General features: G+C 39.0%; 1 protein-coding gene across 1 annotated transcript in view; it reads left to right on the forward strand.

Annotated features, from left to right (window-relative positions):
- Nucleotides 1-19,327, forward strand: part of FSHR (follicle stimulating hormone receptor) — a 158,391-nt gene that overhangs the window by 52,286 nt on the left and 86,778 nt on the right. Inside the window, exon 2 of the mRNA XM_037895925.2 lies at nucleotides 9,143-9,214. Coding sequence (XP_037751853.1) covers nucleotides 9,143-9,214 — 72 coding nt within the window. The remainder of the gene's footprint in view (nucleotides 1-9,142; nucleotides 9,215-19,327) is intronic.

Below are 19,327 nucleotides of genomic sequence, written 5' to 3' on the forward strand. Positions count from 1 at the left end.
CATGCTGCATGCTACTCTCTCTGCAAGAGAAGTATGTTGGTTCCTCTGTCTTCAGGGCTTCCTGAAGCCCTTCCTTGGGTTGAGCAATTTAGCTCTGGAGGACTGAGGCATGAGATGGCTACAATAAAATAAGCTTTCTAGGAAAAACTGGGAACACAGGATGCATTGAGATGGAGTGGCCTTCTACTGAGCAAGAGGGGAGGGACCATTCTCTGAATACAAGTGGGCAGAGCTAGAGCATCCTCACCCCTCCCACTGGAAGTCAGGAGGTGGGACAGGATGTATAAAGGGCGGGTCCTGGAGCTCAGTTGGACTGCAGCTGCTGAAAGTGATAAATACTTCCTGCCTGAACCTGAGCTGGAAGACTGCAGTCAGCGTGCTGTGGCTGGATTCCCCAGTGGTGAAATACTCTGCCACCATTAGGGCTCTGGGTTGGGGCCCGGTGGAGTCAGGTGGGACCGGGTTCCCCTGCCACCCCACCCCTGGGATGGCAGCCTCCCCTCTCTAGGCCAAGAGGCCTGTGTTTATCGGCCATCTGCTGGAGCTAGGATGGCAGACCCCTGTGCTGTTCTGTCCTGACTGTAGGCCAGAGCCATAAACGGTTTGCTGCCCTGCCCTGACTGAGGCCCTGGGCTCATGGACCTCGGCGGCCCTGCCCTGACTGTAGACTGTAGACCTTAAACTGTTTGCAGCCCTGTCCTGATGGAAGGCCTGGTGCCCAGAGATTCATCTGCAGCTCTACCTGGACTGCAGGCTGGAGACATTGTCTGTGCAGTGTTTTGCTAATTCCCTGACCGTGGGCGATGCTCAGTGATGTAGTGAGGTGGAGTGGTCTCGCACTGACCCAGACAGGGAGGGACCACTGCTAACCCACGACTAGACAGGATTTTCAAATCAGTGTTGAGTTCTGCTTAAAAACTGATGGTGTAATGAAGTTCAGAGACTCCTGTTGGGTTTGTATGGTTGGTTTAAAGGGAAACTTAGAACACGTGCTGAATGATTTTTTTACATATTAATAGGCATTGCCAAAAACAACAAACACACTCCAATAAAAACCTCTAAATTGGTCATATGACTTTCCAATCCAAAATCATAGCCCTGGCGTCTTGGACCCGAAAACCTACTTCACCATAGGAGCAGCAGGACTTGTCACACTACATTAGTTAATAAGGTATTTTTCTTACTGAAAATACTGGTCCTTTCCCATACTGTTGAGGAAAATATCTTTATGCTAATGTATTTGTGCTTATAGGCCTTTCTGGCAAAATTATGTTCATTGCCCCGACCTTAATCCTACTGACGTCAATAGGACTGGTTCTGATCTCACTCTATTTAATGTAGTACAGTTACTCATGATTTTCACAAGTTTAAGTGAGATCAGAATTGGGCCCAAAGGAATTTTCCATTGACTCCAATGGAAATAAGATCATAAGCTTAGAGCCAGATCAATGAAGCTACACTGAATTACATCACTTGTGGCTCTTGTCCATCACGTCTATTTTCCTAATGTTGTTACATAAAAAGTAAAGTGTTCCATTGGTCTATCAAGAAAAAAAATAACAATTTGGAACAGGTTTTTTTTCTTTTTTGCATATTAGCAAGAGAAAGAAATAGTGTACAGAAAAGGGTTCATGGCTTTTGTTGTAAAGTAGAGACTCATTTGTTGTTGTTTGTGCTGGAGCACAAAACGGGGGGAAAACTTGCAAAGAGAGGAAATTAAATTTCTCAGTAAATCTTTCTTTCTGACAAAATACACATTTCTGCAGAGGATTAGAAGGTGATAACATCAGTCTATTACCTCAGAAATTGAAGTAAAATGTTCTTCAAATCCTATCATATTTATTTCTTTGGAACGGAATCTGGTGATTTGGCATTATGGTCACTGAGTCTTGGCTCTTTCTTTTTATTGTGGTACTTTACTTAAATTCTAAAGTTTAGGTACATGCTTTATGTAGTTCATTTTAACATCATGAATTTGCATTTTACATGAGCCAAGGAAGATAATTCTACAACACATATGCTTTCTGATTAACTGTGTGTGACTTTTAAATAGGTCAGTGAAATAAGTTTTAAAGAGTATTTTGAAAGACCTAAATTCATGTTTGCTTTATGATGCAGAGATTAATCTTTTCTTGCTAATATAACCTATGATAATCAGCAAAAGTCCTTCGTTCTACAAGGTTATTGGCAGCTGTTGGAAATAGTTGCTATAGGATTTGGTAGTTTGATTTCAGTTTAGCTACTTTGTGAAGTAAGGATAAGAATCTAGCTCATGGTTAGGTAAAGGCCTTTGCCTAAATGGCCTTCCAAGTGCCAGCCAAGAAGGTATTTTAGGACCAACTCCTCCAAACCAGGTGTCTATGTTAGACATGCAAAATATATTGGCATTCAGGTATAAACAGTTAACAGTGCACACAAAACATATATCTGCATGTGTAAGTGCCTATTGGTGCATAAACTACATGTTTTGCATGCACAAATACTTGTCTATGCACCCATGCATGGTTTGCATATCCAACTTTGGTACTTAAAAAAAATTGGCCCTGAAATGCCAGTTTTGTTGCATTCTGATTTATCTGCTTTTTAAAGACTTATTCATAATATAGGTCCCAGGTGTTTGCATGATTACTTCTTGCCCTCTATTCCTTCTTGAGAGTTGTTATATGCTGGGATGGGTCTGCTTTCCATCATTAGTTCAGTTTGGACCAGGTGGAGGTCGGGACATTCACTTTTCTTCTCTGTGTCTCTGCTTCCCCTTCTGTCAGGAACTGTGAACTTGAGTTCTCTCACTTGAGCCTGGGGCTAGTCAGCTCAGCTCTCAGGCCAGTTAATAAGCCCAGCTGGGCAGTGGCAGAATTGCCTGATGGGCTGGATGCAAGGAGACAACAGGTCTGCATTTAAGCTCAGCAGCTACTCAGCACTTCTGCCTTGGCTGTGATCTCTTCTGTGACTGTCTTGTTCCTAGCCTTGTTCCTGTTCCGCTCCCATCTGTTCTGGCCCTGTGCCTTTGCCCAGCTTCTGGCTCTGGCTCTGGTTCCTGTTCTCAGCTCTAACCATTTGGCTGGGCTCTTGTTCTAACCATTAGGCAAGACTGCCCCTTCCCCTATCCCTGACACCATCTATCTCTTGTCTGTCATGCCTGAGGATCTTCAGCTGTAAAACTCTTTCTCCAGGAGAAGGTTCAATAGAATCCTTTGATTGCTGCCTTCAGAGCATGAGGCATGCCTCATGTGTTTAGGTGAGCTTATTCATGATCATTTGCTGCCTCCTTTTAATTCCCATCTTCTGTGTCAGGTAACTTTTTCATTGGCTGGGTGGTTTACCTGTAGCTTCGGCATTTTGGTTACACCAGATCCTCTGGTTCTAGTTAGTTGTGTGCTTGAGCTGTTTGTTCTTTCATTGTGACATGAAGTTGTATATTGATTATTGAACAGCATTTAGATTCTTATCAATAGTGCCTCTGAAATGTTTTAAATAACTACATCTAGATCTATCTGTATTATATCCTGAATAAATCAACAAGTGAAGGTTCTTTTCCACTCTGCACTGATCAGGCCTTAAATGGAACACTGTTGCATCCATTTTTCCTAAAAGACAGACCTTCAGTTCATAGGAAAGTAACTAAAATGATAAAACGTTTGGAAAAACCGTTGAGAGACCTGAGCATATTCAATGCGAAGAAACTAAGTATGAGGAGAGACATAATTGTACATAAAGACACAAAAGGATGTTACAAATATAGCAGAAATCAATTATCCTCATTAGTCACAAGAACAGGTTTAGGCTGGAGTAGGAAAATATATGTTAAATATTAGAACATTAACTATAAAAAAACAATTATAAAATGAAACAAGCTTCCACAGCAGACTGCAGTGTCACCATCAGTGGAGATATTTAAGGCTTGATTGAGAAACATACTGTATATTAGGGATGGTTTAGGAATAATGTGCCAGATTCAGTTATGTTACATACTGTAAATCTGGAATTACTGGAGTCAGGACCCTGGAGAACCATTTATGGCTAATTAACTGATTTGCTGTGTGATTTTGGGCAAATCATTTCACCTCTCTGTGCTTATTTCTCCTCCCACATGTGCCTGTCTTGTCTATGTAAATTGTAATATATTTGGGGCAGGGATATTTGCTATGTGTTTGTACAGTGCCTAGCACAATGGGACTCTAATCTCAGTTGAGGCCCGTAGGCATTTCCATAATACAAATAATAATAAAAGCTTTAGTGTCACTAGAGTTTTTTCAAAACGTACACCATGGTAAATGAAATCAGAATCTGGCTTACTGATAAAATCTTACCACAAAACCCCAGAAGGGGACCAGATGACCTATTAGAGGTGTCTTCCAACTTGCAAGACTGATAGTTTGTATATGGAGGTTAGACACCATGATTTGCCTAACAAAAAAAGAAGTACAACAAGTACCTAGACACTTGGCTACTCATCACTGATTGTACTGAAAGAAGAAACTGGATTAGGAAACAGAACTCTGATAAATTGTGCCCAAGACTCAAGTTTTATTGTGTTTTTTATATTGTTCCATTTCTTTTCTGATCCAAAAATCCTTTGAAGTCATTGGGAGTCTTTCCGTTCACGCCAATGGGCTTGAGCTATGGCCATTAGTGTGTAGACTCTATTCATATAAACTTTTAAATTGCAAATTAGACACTTCACTAAACAAATATATAATCCAATTTGCACACTCAGCTATTATACAATGCAATTAATAAAAATCAACTAAGTATTGAAAAAAACATATACAGCTACTAAAAATAAACGCAAAAAAACAAAACACCCACAAGCCAGGGCTGTTGTACAGTGATTAGAGATGTGCTTCTTTCCATTGTATGTAAACCTTTCTAATCTTTTAGTTTGACTCTTATGACTTATTCTGTGTTTTGGCATAAAAATGCTTAAGCACAAATACTTATGTTAGTCAGATGTGACCCTACTAAAATTATTCTAAAAAAAAAAACTAAAGAAGTGGTCGGTTGTTGGTTATGTTTTATGTAGATACTTCAAACAGGGAATTGCTACTTAACTATTATTTGAGGTCATTTATATACAGGCTAATTCTTAACACTTAATTGTTGAGATTTATAAACTATACATGACTTCATTGGTTGTAATAGATACATATCCATTATATAGTTGATAATTTTAACAAGTAGCCTCTTTGGATTAAATTAGATTTGTAGGGTATATCTACACTGCAAGAAAATACCTGTGGCTGGCCCATGTCAGCTGACTCAGGCTCGGGCTGCAGGGCTATAAATTGCAGTGTAGAGTGTGTGTGCAAATTGGATTATATATTTGTTTAGTGATGTGTCTAATTTGCAATTTAAAAGTTTATATGAATAGAGTCTACACTGCAATTTTATAGCCCTGTAGCAGGAGCCCAAGTCAGCTGACATGGGCCAGCCACAGGTATTTTCTTGCAGTGTAGACATGCCTTCAATGTTATTTGCATCAATAAGACTAACTTTATTACAGCCTAGTTAGGCACATTGGTTTATTGAACAATTGGTCCTAAATTTTTCTAAGTGATGTTCAAGATTTAGCTATTAAACACCAATTAAATTTTAACAGCTCCAATACATTAAAAAACAGTCTGATTCTGGCATCCTTACTCACACTGAGTAGCACTTTACTCGACAAAATGACTTATTCAGATTAAAGTTGCAAAGTAAGGTCCTGATTCTGCAAACACTTATATACACACAAGTAGCTTTACTCATATGAGTAGTGTCACTGAGTTCAATGGGCCTACTCACATGAATGTAGTTACATGTGTGTAATTGTATGAACCATGGGTAACTAAAGGGTAGCAGAATCCAGCTCTTAATTAGAGGTATATACACATCTTGATGCTCTGCCTCCATATCAAGAGGATTTGATTTAGAGCATTTCTATATACTGGCAAAAATATATATGGCTGTTCATACTGAACATGCCTTCTAGGGATCCCTAGTCAAGGAATTATTGCTACAAAATGGTGTTTGGAACAGGTTTCAAAGTAGATCAAAGCTAAACAGTTCCCTAATTGATTCAGCTATGTAACACTAAGCCTACTGGGTATTTTGAAGGCTTACATTGTATTTAGCTGAACTATGAAAGTCCAGACATAGCTTTGAATGAACTACCTTCACCGTGTTTTGGGGAAAGCTTTACAAATTGCCTAATCCAGGTTAGGCCTTTTCTGGAAGCTCTTTAATCCTTCAACATTTGCATAATGATCTCAGTGCCTCAATTCTTATGCGACACTGTATATGGAAGCAATTTCTGAACAGTTTCAATTAATAATAATAATAATAATAATAATAATAGGAGAATGGTGAAGTCCAAAATAGACTTAATCAATCATCTTTCACTAAATGAAAATATGAGAGGGCCAATTCATTCCTGGTATAACCCCATGGAAGTTAATGGAGTTAAACCAGACATGAATTTCACCCACGGTATTTAAATATTGAACTACTTAAATTCAGAGATCTAAATGAGGAGCCATATTCCACCAAAGATATGCAGCTACATAGTAAAAATTCATTATAGTGGAATTCCAGCAAGATAATATCCTTACCTGAGATTTTAATTAAAACAAGATCATGGTATGGAAATTCTAGACTAATTACATAGCATAACGAGGACAGTAGATTCTGTGAATACTTGATGTGAACAATGGGATAAAAAGTCTCTCTAGCCTTGAAGTGCAGATTGTTAAAAGATAGGTATAAACTGCAATGGTGTACAGTAGGTAATATCAATCTAAGTTCCTGTTTCCAGCCCTGTACAGATGTTAAAATAAGGCAACATCAATGGAAATGAAAAGGTAACAGATTTAAAACAACCATTAGGAAACAGTTCTTGGCCCTGAGATGATAAAAGCAAGGAATTGCTATTAGGTGAGGCTGTTGAGCCAAAACCTCTGTGGTAATTCAAGAAACAATTAGATGTCATTCCTGGAGAAAAATAGACTGAGAGAGAGAATTGCATAGTTGACATACCTGTGTGTGGCTTTTTGATTAAAAAGGTCCCTTTTTTTTCTTTTATGGCCAGCATCTGTCTTTGTACCTGAAAGGGTTTGAGTGTGATTTCAGTTGCCAACAGCAGTTCTGGAAATAAGGATAAATTCCTTTACCAACACAAAAATGAGGAGTCCTTGTGGCATCTTGGAGACTAACAAATTTATTTGGGCATACCTTTTCGTGGGCTAAAACCCACTTCATCAGATGCATGGAGTGAAACATACAGTAAGCTATATAAATATTACAGCACATGAAACCAGGACCCAATCCCTGCAACAAAACCCGTTGCAAACTCTGTCTGCATATCTATTCAAGGGACACCATCATAGAACCTAACCACATCAGCCACACAATCAGGGGCTCATTCACCTGCACATCTATCTATGTGATATATGCCATCATGTGCCAGCAATGCCCCTCTGCCATGTACATTGGCCAAACTGGACAAGTCTCTATGCAAAAGAATAAATGGACACAAATCAGACATTAAGAATTGTAACATTCAAAAACCAGTAGGAGAGCACTTCAGTCTCCCTGGACACTCAATAACAGACTTAAAAGTGGCAATTCTTCAACAAAAAAAACTTCAAAAACAGACTTCAACAAGAAACTGCAAAAGTGGAATTAATTTGCAAACGGGACATCATCAAATTACGCCTGACTTAAGACTAGGAGTGGATGGGTCACTACAAAAAGTAATTTCCCCCCCTTTGATACTCACACCTTCTTGTCAACTGTTCAGAATAGGCCACTTCTCCCTTAATTGAATTGGCCTAGTTAGCAGTGACCCTCCACTTGGTAAGGCAACTCTCATCTTTTCATGTGCTGTAAAAGATATATACTGTATATATAAGCTGTATACTGCTTACTGTGTTTTTCACTCTGTGCATCTAATGAAGTGGGTTTTAGCCCACGAAAGCTTATGCCCAAATAAATTTGTTAGTCTCTACAGACTAACACGGCTACCACTCTGAAACCTTTACCAACATACTGTATGGTGTGTGGCTCATTCCCTCCATATCACAGCTGCTTGTCCTGGCTTCTAACACATAATAGCCTATCAGGTAGTATTAAATAACCTTATAAACAGGTAATTTTAGCATAAGTAATTCATTATTTTTTCACCACTATACATAATTAAATTTGTGGGGAAAAGCCTTTAATTAGGATAATGTTATTTATCCAAGGACCAGTAGGTACCCCTCCTTTTTGTTTGTCAAGCACTACAGGACATTTCTGTATTTTCCTGTGTTTACTCTGCTAAAAGAGATGAACCTTCATTAGTAGAAGGGGCCTAAAGCAGTGCACTGACATTTATGTTCTTAGATTTTTTTTGTGGAAAAGAGTCTTCCATGAACCATGCAGTACTTTCTGAAGTTCTCATTAGTTCCATCACCATTCTGTGGAATACTCTGCGTAATTATCAGCACAAACTGTTAATCACAGTATTCCCTATAGAGTCCTAAAGTTACATCCACAGCAGATATTACCGGACACCCTATTGTCTGTGCACTTCTATTATTTAGGGTCAGATTGTGGCCTGACTTGTGTGCAAGGTACAGGGAGTATAAGGCAACCCTTTAGTGCCTTGTGTCAGTGACCTATCCCACCACTCACAGTACAGAAGGTGAATAAGGCCCCACAGAACCATTTCTTCCACCACCACATGCAGGTGGCTGGGAGAGGGCAGGAGGGGATGGGGAATGTCTCCATCCCCTGCCTCACAAAGCACTGGACAGCATAGTTATCCCAGGTGTCGACCCAGAACTGTTTACTCCCTGCCAAAGCAGTGGAGACCAAAAGGGAAACTGTGACTCATTGAGTGACATTTGGCTTCCTGGGATGCTTCAGTGGCAGCACAACAGCATGCTGCCCCTTGCTCAGGGCAAACTATTAAAGCGTAAGGGCTACATGGGGAGTTATCCATACTGATGATGACAATGACAGCTCAACATCTTAAACTGTAAATTCTTCGGGGCAAAAAATCTTCTCTGCCTCTGTGTTTGTGCCATCCAGAGAACAGTGGAACGATGATCCTGACTGGGGCCACTGGGCAGTATTGTGATATACATAATAAATAATCAGCATGAATTTTCTTTATTTTCAGGAGATTTGTCCTCACCAAGGTGAGAGTCATTGCAAAAGGAGCTTTCTCAGGACTCGGTGACCTAGAGAAAATGTACGTATTGCATTCACTAGGAACCAAACTGTGTTATTTTAAACAGTGATTTGGGGTTGCAGATTCTTTTACTGTCCTGTTCTGCAAGCAAGCCACTCTCTCTCTCTGCACTGCAGGGATATGTTTTTCATCTAGTTACAGATCTGTGAAAAATTGAAACAATAAAGATAAACCAGCATTCCAAAACAACATTGTCACAAATACATCTGCAAGAAATAGTGTTTGGGCAAGGGTTGAGATCTGCACACAATGTCAGCATAATTAATGAGGAAAATGTCATAGCAAAAGTCCATGGCAATCTGAGAATTCATTACAGTGCTTCATTACAGTATGTCAACTCAGAATCAGCACTGCTGTTCAGAACTGTGGGTCAACCAATTTCCCTTTCACCAGTGAATAATTGGACTAGTTTGCTGTATGTTTTATGGGAAGCAAGGGGAGTTACTGATTTGTGCTGAGATTTTACAAAGCCATCCACAGGATAGAGATGTCCACTTCCTATTAATTGTAGTGTTCAGATACCATGATGAATAAGTACATATAATTACAGAGGGCTTGAGCTGTTATTAATCAGTCTGATTAATTATGAGTTTAATTAATCTGGTAAACAGGTGTGTAATGCACCCATTTCTGCGCTATTTCTCTGACACAGCCTTGTTCCCAGTGCACCTCCACCACTGGAGGAAAAAGAACAAGTAGTCTGACCAGTGTTCTTTTGCTGTTGAAAGTCATAGACTCAGCTTATAAGATCAGAAGGGACTATTGTGGTAATCTACTCTGTTTCCTTACTTGGCTCCTCACCATTCTCCTTGCCCCAGCTCCCAGAATATTGCCTCCAGCATGTTGTTGATTCTTACATGCAACCCTTTGACTTTCTCTTGAGACTAAATCCCTTTGCCCAGTAGTATTGTTTTGTTTGTCCAGTTCTCTAAGTATCACAGAGCCTATACTGGCAGACTCCCTGATTCATCAAGGCACTTAAGCATTTGCTTAACTCTAAGCATGTTGGTGGTACCATCCCAATTTAGCAAAACACTTAAAGGATATGCTTAATTTTAAGTGCATGTTTAAGTCCCATTGGAAGAAAAAAAAAAGCCTATTTGATTGGCAGTTGTGAATTTTCTGTAACACACTGTAATGTGACTTCAGACCCTTAGCAAAATAACATGTATTTGATTTTGATTAAATGTGTTTCCCCTCTTATCTCCAATTCAACTCCGAAATGAAGTCAATATAAAAGCTTCCAATTCACTTCATGCAATTAGATTGGGTTCTTCATAAAAATAACATTTTTTTTTCTTTTAAAAGAGGATGAAATAATAAATTGACTTTTTGACTACGAAGCAGTTACACATTTCTCTATAACAACCCACCAGTGCAGCCTCAGCTATGAAGTAGTAGAGGGACTACCTCTAAGGGTGATAGTGTAGCCCAGACTCCATGGCCCATTCAGTGTTCGTCTCTCTTTTCATACTGCCTGGGTGCATACCAATTAATGCCAGAAGTGCTTTTGTGGAAGTGGACATCTGTAAACTAGGTCCTACACACAGACCATCAGCACATTTCAATGTAAGTCACTGAACAGTGGTCACATAGTAACAGCTTTCAATCATGAAAAAAGGGCTGAATTAGAACTGATACTCTATGTCCCATCTGCACCATAATGTGTAACTACCACCATGTTGGGGTACCTGATTACAACTCAGTAGCTCTCAACACGTTTAAAATACTATTTGGTCTTTTAGCTTAGATGAGATCCTCATCAATGCTCATGTTCATGGTTCAGGAGCATAGTTAAAATGAGGGCTGTCGATTTAATTGCAGTTAACTCAAAAAATTAAACATGATTAAAAAAATTACTCGCAATTTAATCACACTGTTAAACAATAGATTACCAATTGAAATTTATTAAATATTTTGGGATGTTTTTCTACTTTTTCAAATACGTTGATTTCAATTACAGCACAGAATACAAAGTGTACACTGTTCACTTTATATTATTTTTATTACAAATATTTGCACTGTAAAAATGGTAAAAGAAATAGTATTTTTCAGTTCATCTCATACAAGTATTTTAGTGCAATCTCTTTATCGTTAAACTGGAACTTACTGGAACATAACGACACTCAAAAACAAAATAATGAAAAATTTTGGAGCCTACAAGTCCACTCAGTACTACTACTTGTTCAGCCAATCGCTAAGAGAAACAAGTTTGTTTACATTTATGGGAGATAATGCTGCTAATGCTTCTATGCCCCTTCATGCTTCAGCCACCATTCCAGAGGACATGCTTCCATGCTGATGACGCTCATTAAAAAAAAATGTGTTAATTAAATTTGTGACTGAACTCCTTGGTTAAGGATTGTATGTCTCCGGCTCTGTTTTACCTGCATTCTGCCATATATTTCATGTTATAGTAGTCTCGGATGATGACTCAGCACATGTTAATTTTAAGAACACTTTCACTGCAGATGTGACAAAACGCAAAGAAGGTACCAACATGAGATTTCTAAAGATTGCTACAGCACTCAACCCAAGGTTTAAGAATTTGAAGTGCCTTCCAAAATCTGTTAGGGACGAGGTGTGGAACATGCTTTCAGAAGTCTTAAAAGAGCAACACTCTGATGTGGAAACTACAGAACCTGAACAACCAAAAAAGAAAACCAACCTTCTGCTGGTGGCATCTGACTCAGGTTATGAAAATGAGCATGTGTTGGTCCCCACTGCTTTGGATTGTTATTGAGCAGAACCTGTCATCAGCATGGACACATGTCCTCTGGAATGGTGGATGAAGTATGAATGAACATTTGAATCTTTAGCGCAGCTGGCATGCAAATGTCTTGCAATGCCAGCTGCAACAGTGCCATGTGAATGCCTGTTCTCACTCTCAGGTGACATTGTAAACAAGAAGCAGGCAGCATTATCGCCTGAAAATGTAAACAAACTTCTTTATCTGAGCAATTGGCTAAACAAGAAATAGGACTGAGTGGACTTGTAAGCTCTAAAGTTTTACATTGTTTTGTTTTTGAATGCATTTTTTGTATATAATTCTACATTTGTAAGTTCAGCGTTCATGATAAAGAGATTGCACTGCAGTACTTGTATTAGGTGAATTGAAAAATACTATTTTTTTTGTTTTTTACAGTGCAAATATTTGTAAGCGTAAATAAATACAAAATGAGCACTTTACACTTTGTATTCTGTGTTGTAACTGAAATAAATATATTTGAAAATGTAGAAAACATCAAAAAATATTTAAATAAATGGTATTTTATTGTTTAACAGTGCAACTAATCGTGATTAATTTTTTTAATCATTTGACAGCCCTAGTTAAAACACAATTTGGTCCACCTACACAGCAAGATTAAACCATGTTGGGAGGAAAACTGTATTGCAGTCAAGGGGCATCTATACAGAAGTTATTGGTGCAGATGGTCCCATAGAAGGGAACCTTATAGCAATACCCTGAGACATCTGTTCACCCCAGTTAGAGGGCCTGATTCTCCCCTGCTTTACTCCAGCTGCTTTACATCAGTGCGTTGAACTCAATGAGCATTAAATTGGAGTAACACAATGGCTAATCTGACCTACTAAATTTTATTTCAAAGGATTTCCTGCACTGTTTAGTTGCTCATCATTTGAATACAGCAAACAGTCATCGTTTTGTATGGTCATGGAGTTTACCAGTTAGGAATAAAACCAGCTCTGATCATGCAGTTAGTTTTGCTGGCACTTGCTTCTCACAGACTCTGCTGGTTTCCTTTTTTGTTTGGTATTTGCAGAATATTATTAAAGTCATTGGACTGTGAAGTGGCTTGCAAAGTGAGTTGTAAACTGTTTACATGATCTTTAATTACTCAGAAGCCATATGTCAGAGGTATATAATGTGTGTCAATATTGAATATGGTGGCTGTGACAAAGTGGTGATTTATTGTTAACAAAAAATTATATATGGAGATGAGCTCAGTTGAAAATACATCTTTGTGCTATTATAACTCTGGGGGGAAAACTGTTTATAACAAAGTATCTTTGAAAATAGAAGTGTGATTAATATGTAAATGAGACAAATCAACATCAACAGGGATGTTGTATATGCAGATGAGCAGGAAAGCAACTATAATATGAAATAGCTCACAAATCATAAATATAACCCATATATCATTCATTGCAAATATTCATGATAACACAGGGACAAAAAATATATATAATCAAATGGTATATTTGCATATAAAAATAGAACTCTGAATGAAAGCCTCTTTTCTCACACAAGATCATGCACAAAAAAGAAGATTAAAGCAAACTGAAGGCTATTTAAAGGAAACAGCTATTAATAATGTGATATCTTAATATGGTCAAATTTGGTTTGCCTGATGTATACAAATTAGATACTTTTCTATACTGTACATACTGTGCTTACATGGAACTGAAAGATTAAAAATCAAGAGACTGACTAAATTTGCTGCGTATATTAGTGAATGAGACATGTAAGGGAAAATCAGATTTCCCACAGCCTAAAAGACCATTTTAATTTATTTACAATGTGTCTATTAGAGAGATTGTCAGAACCGTTTGTAACTGTGCTTTTGTGAATGGGGTTGGTCTTAAGGCCCATAATTTAGCAGGTAATTACCCACCTTGGACACCAGCTTACCTGCTATTAGAAGTGGAGCTGCCACAGAGAGAGGGCCTGCCAGTATACTGAAGTATTCTGGGAAACTAGGGTGGGGAGAAATAGATGGTCCTCCAGAAAATCTGGATAAGAATCCTAAGTCTTATACTCTCATGCAGACTCAAAAAAAGTTTTGATTAGGGCCATCATACCTGTATTTAGCAGAAAATTAGGGATATGAAGGAATTTATTTTCTCACAGAAGGCTACTTCAAAGAACGAGAGATCTAAACAGCAGCCTAACCAGCTTGGAAACTGGTGACCTTCTCACCAGCTGCTCTCAAGCGTCTCTTCTGCCGTGTCTCCACTCTAATTTAGTAAATAGGAATACAGTCAAGAACATTAGTTATACCAGTTACACCTTTTTTTCTGTTCCACTTCTAGCCAATAGGAATTTATCTGTTCCTATAAACTCCTGTATGTGTGCTGCTGCTGCTGACCTAGGTGCACTATAAGCTATTTACTTACTGTGGGCTGAAAAGTTCTTAATTAGAAAGAGAGAAAATCTGAGGCATATAAAAGAAGGTTCTCTTTGCAGTGTTCTCTCTATAAACTTTCCTCAGGTTTCCAGAGTTTAGCATGGCAGGGGTGCTGAATGCAGATGTGACAATGCCTAGTCTAACCCCAGATACCATAGCGGTTTAGATGTAATTAGGCCTGATACTAAATAGTTGACCTGAAGTCGGGAGGGAAATGCTAATGGGTAGTTAGCCTTTTGAGTTGCGTGCTCGTGCTTGCTCACTCTCTCTGCCCCTAAATCTGAAAGTTGGAGATGTACTGAATTCTCTAAACACATATGGTAAGTAAAAAAATCAAAAAGTATTTAATATAAGTTGTCTGTGATGATATAATTTAATATTTTGTTTAATGAGACTGGAGGAAGAATAGAAACTATATAGTAGAGATGATTGGATGCACTTTTTTATTCAAGGAAAGATGCAAATGACTGATAGAAATGAGCGATAGAAATGCCATGGCAGTGACATTTAAAAAATTCAAAATCAAATGACAAGCTTATATTCAGTACTTAAATATTCAATATTTAAGTGTCACTGGAGACCTAGAAGGAAGGCACTCTGAGAACCTAGGTCATTCTATTTAGGTGCACCTTTGTTTGGAGAAAAAAGAAAAGGAGTACTTGTGGCACCTTAGAGACTAACCAATTTATTTGAGCATGAGCTTTCGTGAGCTACAGCATCCGATGAAGTGAGCTGTAGCTCACGAAAGCTCATGCTCAAATAAATTGGTTAGTCTCTAAGGTGCCACAAGTACTCCTTTTCTTTTTGCGAATACAGACTAACACGGCTGTTACTCTGAAACCTTTGTTTGGAGAGACACTGTGATCAGATCTCTCTGCTGTGATACTGAAGGTGCAGGGTCATGACTTCCTTACTCCATTCAAGACCAAACAAGCATCTATGACACTTCCTCTGGGTACCCAGCACAGTGAGTCACCTTGTTGCTCCCCTGCCGCCAGTGAGAGAAAAAGAGAGAGTTATGTCTGTGCTTACCTGGGTGTCAGCTCCCTGACATGTCCCAGTCTGTTAGCCACCCAAACAACCTCTTCAGGACAATGTTAGCCATCATTTTGCTTTGCAGGATAACAATAGTTGCACCTCAGTCCTAGAGCCCCTTTGGAGCATTCCCTTGAGATATCCCGCCCTTGTTATTGGCTACTCACAGAAATACCAGATTTGCTATCCTGAGGGGGACAGTGCACACAGCAGCTTGTTTGATGCAATTGAGCATCAGATCCTATATAAAATCACAGCACTGAGATATATTTAGAGTGAAAACTAGCATAACTTCATTATCAAAGGTTAAGATTTAAGAGATAGTGATTAAAGATAACAGAAACCTTATAAAACAAAATAATATGTTTCCTGGAGACTAAACTTAACTCTAACAGACTAACCATCTGTCTAAATAAGTTTATCATACCCCACATGTCTTTTGCAGTGTTTCTAAACAAAGCTGGTTGGGATCCTGTTTTCATGAATGTAAACATGCTGTCTATTTACTTCCTCGGGTGCAGGATAAAATGGTTTCCTGTTGCCTTCTCTTTATATCCTCCAGAGTCTTTTGTTTGTCCCCAGAGTCAGGATGACTCACCATGGTTTATCCCTGGTGTGGTGACTTTGACTCACGTTGACTTTGTATGCAAACAGGGCTTACAATGCTTCATTTACATGTGACTATACACCCTTTTATGTGACAGAAACTTGTTCATCAACCATGCCTTGTTCAGACTTTTAGGAACCTATTTTATATATATATACATAACTTCGTACATGGTATCTGTGCATACATGTCACAACAATATTAATGACCATTGTGACCCTATTATTCATTAAAGACCTCACACAAAGTTCTTTATACATAAATATTGTAGCAGTGTGCTAGGGGTAGTCAGTTTGTCAGGCTGTTAAGAGTTTCTATGGAACAGTGAACCCTTTGCCAGCTGGTACCAATGGGCCTCTGTGCCACAGCTTCATTCTTCCCTAAGACATGATCCTTTGAGAATTCATAGCTCCTCTTTTGTAAGACTAATGCTAAAGCATAATGTTTCATTTCACCATCCACTCTTTGACCTATGATGGAATGAAACATCCTTCCTCTTTTGTTCAGTCAAAGACAAATTCACCCTGGTGTGTGACTATGTTCTATGACTACATGTTACTGAGAAGGAAAAAGCTTTATTGGGATTGTTGGGGGATGGGAGTTTTTTAATGATTTTAGGGAAAGATTGTTAGGGCTTATTCCTTCACCCACTTACTTCCCTGGTCCTTCTCGCATGAACAGAGAGCAACAATACCCAAAGTCCAAAGGTGCAAACAATTCGATGTTTATTGGGATGAACTTCCAGCAAGCATGATTCCAGTTTCCTTCCTTAGTGTCCCCCTTCCAAGCTCTGACACCAAAGAGCCTTACCTGTGTCCCTGTTCCCGTTCCCATTCCCCCCGCCCCCCACTTACTTCCTGATTGACTGCAGACTATATAGTAAAACTTGAGTTCTGCTTAGCTATACCTTAACCATCATTTTATTGAAATTTAACTAACCAATCCTAACATATCATAACATGATTATTTAACCAATTATATCCCACCACCTTAATTAGTTTACACCCAGCAAACTTAATTATACAGCAGACAGAAACAATCACAGAACCAGACAGAGATTATACAAGCAAACAATAGGGAAATGGGGACTACAGTGATAGAACAACACAGAAATGAGGATTCTTGCCAGACAAGATGCTATCAAACTAAGTTTTCTTTTACATCTCCTAGGCAATTCCCTTTCTCTGGAGGTGATAGGCATTATCAGGACAGGACTGTATTCCTAATAGCCCAATAGCACCTTATTTCAATGTGACTAGTTTGGAATGTAAGGATGTGACCATTCGCTTCCCAGCTTATGGCTGCCTTTGCTGTTTAGCCAAAGGCCTTAGCCTAAGAAGAGGGCCTCAGACTGTCACGGTAAGAGAAGGCCCTTACACCGGCAGACAGTGATTTTGATTCTTTCTTTTATATCTCTATAACTAACCAAGTGATAAGAATACACCTAAATTCTTAGAGTATAGGCCTTTACAGACAGGCCTGAATATCTGTGTCCTAACAAAGATTTTCAAAAAGTTCCTGAGGGATTTAGGAGCACAGATTATATTGGAGGACAATGGGAGTCGTACTCCTAAATCTTGAAAATCATGAAAACCTCAGAGCTCAAGAAAACTGCCAGATCAGCACTCCTCAAGATTGAAGTCCTCTTGTCTATAGAACAGACAGTGGCAATACAAGCACTGGTTTCTCTTCATCTCCCCACTAATGTCCTTCACCAGTAGTCTAGAGGTGTCATCTGTGGATAAGAGGCTAATTTTGTCACTAGGCATATTCAGTCCTTTAGCTTCTCTGCTGGGACTACCAACAAAGTGACAATCAGTGCCATATTTCATGGTGATTTATATTGATCTACTAGGAACAAGACATGACTGAGACCACCAATATTTTATATAAGGCAACTAAGCAGCTGTACAGTGCTAAGAACTCACGAATTGAGGACTTCAATAGCTCAGACATAGGTGAGAGGTTTATCGCAGGAGTGGGTGGGTGAGATTCTATGGCCTGCGTTGTGCAGGAGGTCAGACTAGATGACCATAATGGTCCCTTCTGACCTTAATATCTATGAAACTCTATGAAACTTCCATACTGGCTGAAACTTGAGCTATCCAGTCTCCCATAAATGTTCATTCCACAAGATCCGAATCCCAAACTCACTGAAGTTGAGGACTCTTTCCACTGATTTCAGTGGGCTTTGGATTAGACACAACTGCATTTTTTAACAAAAAAAATTGTTTAAAACCAAGTGATTGCTGAATGAAGGCATTAAATGGCAAGTTTCATGATGACAATATGCCCACTTATGTGCTTATAATTAGGCATATACTTAAGTACTTTGCTGAATATGAGCCTAAAACTCCCTAGTTTTAAGCACTTCTACCTTGGCTGTAAAATGCTTGCCATGGCTGGAACTTGGCACACAGGATAGTGTCACTATTGGTAAGATTGCAGATTATGTTTTCTTTACGCCACCCACTCCTAAACCGAATTTCACCTCTTGATAATCTGTACCTTATTCCCTGATAACCAGAAACTTCTATGACTAAACTCTGTACCATTTTCTTTTTACTTCAACATTATCTTAATAAAATTATTAAATCAGTTCTCTTTTTTATTTATTTAGCATTCTTGTTTCGAAGATTATCAGTTGTAATCAGTTGCAACTTCACACAGACCCAGCATAGTGGCACAATCTTGTACGAAATTCTCTGTGGAGAAAGAAGTGGTTCGGGACTATTTAGAAAACTATTTAGAAAAGCTGGACGAGCACAAGTCCATGGGGCCGGATGTGCTGTATCCAAGAGTCCTAAAAGAGTTGGTGGATGTGATTGCAGAGCCATTGGCCATTATTTTTGAAAACTCATGGCGATCCGGGGAAGTCCCGGACGACTGGAAAAAAGCTAATGTAGTGCCCATCTACACTACATGTAGTGTAGGGAAGAAGGAGGATCCTGAGAACTACAGGCCAGTCAGCCTCACCTCAATCCCTGGAAAAATCATGGAGCAGGTCCTCAAGGAATCATTTCTGAAGCACTTAGAGGAGAGGAAAGTGATCAGGAACAGTCAGCATGGATTCACCAAGGGCAAGTCATGCCTGACTAATCTAACAGCCTTCTATGACGAGATAACTGGCTCTGTGGATGAGGGGAAAGCGGTGGATGTGTTATTCCTTGACTTTAGCAAAGCTTTTGACACAGTCTCCCACAGTATTCTTGCCAGCAAGTTAAAGAAGTATGGGCTGGATGAATGGACTATAAAGTGGATAGAAAGTTGGCTAGATTGTCAGGCTCAAAGGGTAGTGATCAATGGCTCCATGTCTAGCTGAGA

This window comes from Chelonia mydas, chromosome 3 (genome assembly GCF_015237465.2).
Source record: "Chelonia mydas isolate rCheMyd1 chromosome 3, rCheMyd1.pri.v2, whole genome shotgun sequence".
In the NCBI taxonomy this organism is placed as follows: Eukaryota; Metazoa; Chordata; order Testudines; family Cheloniidae; genus Chelonia; species Chelonia mydas.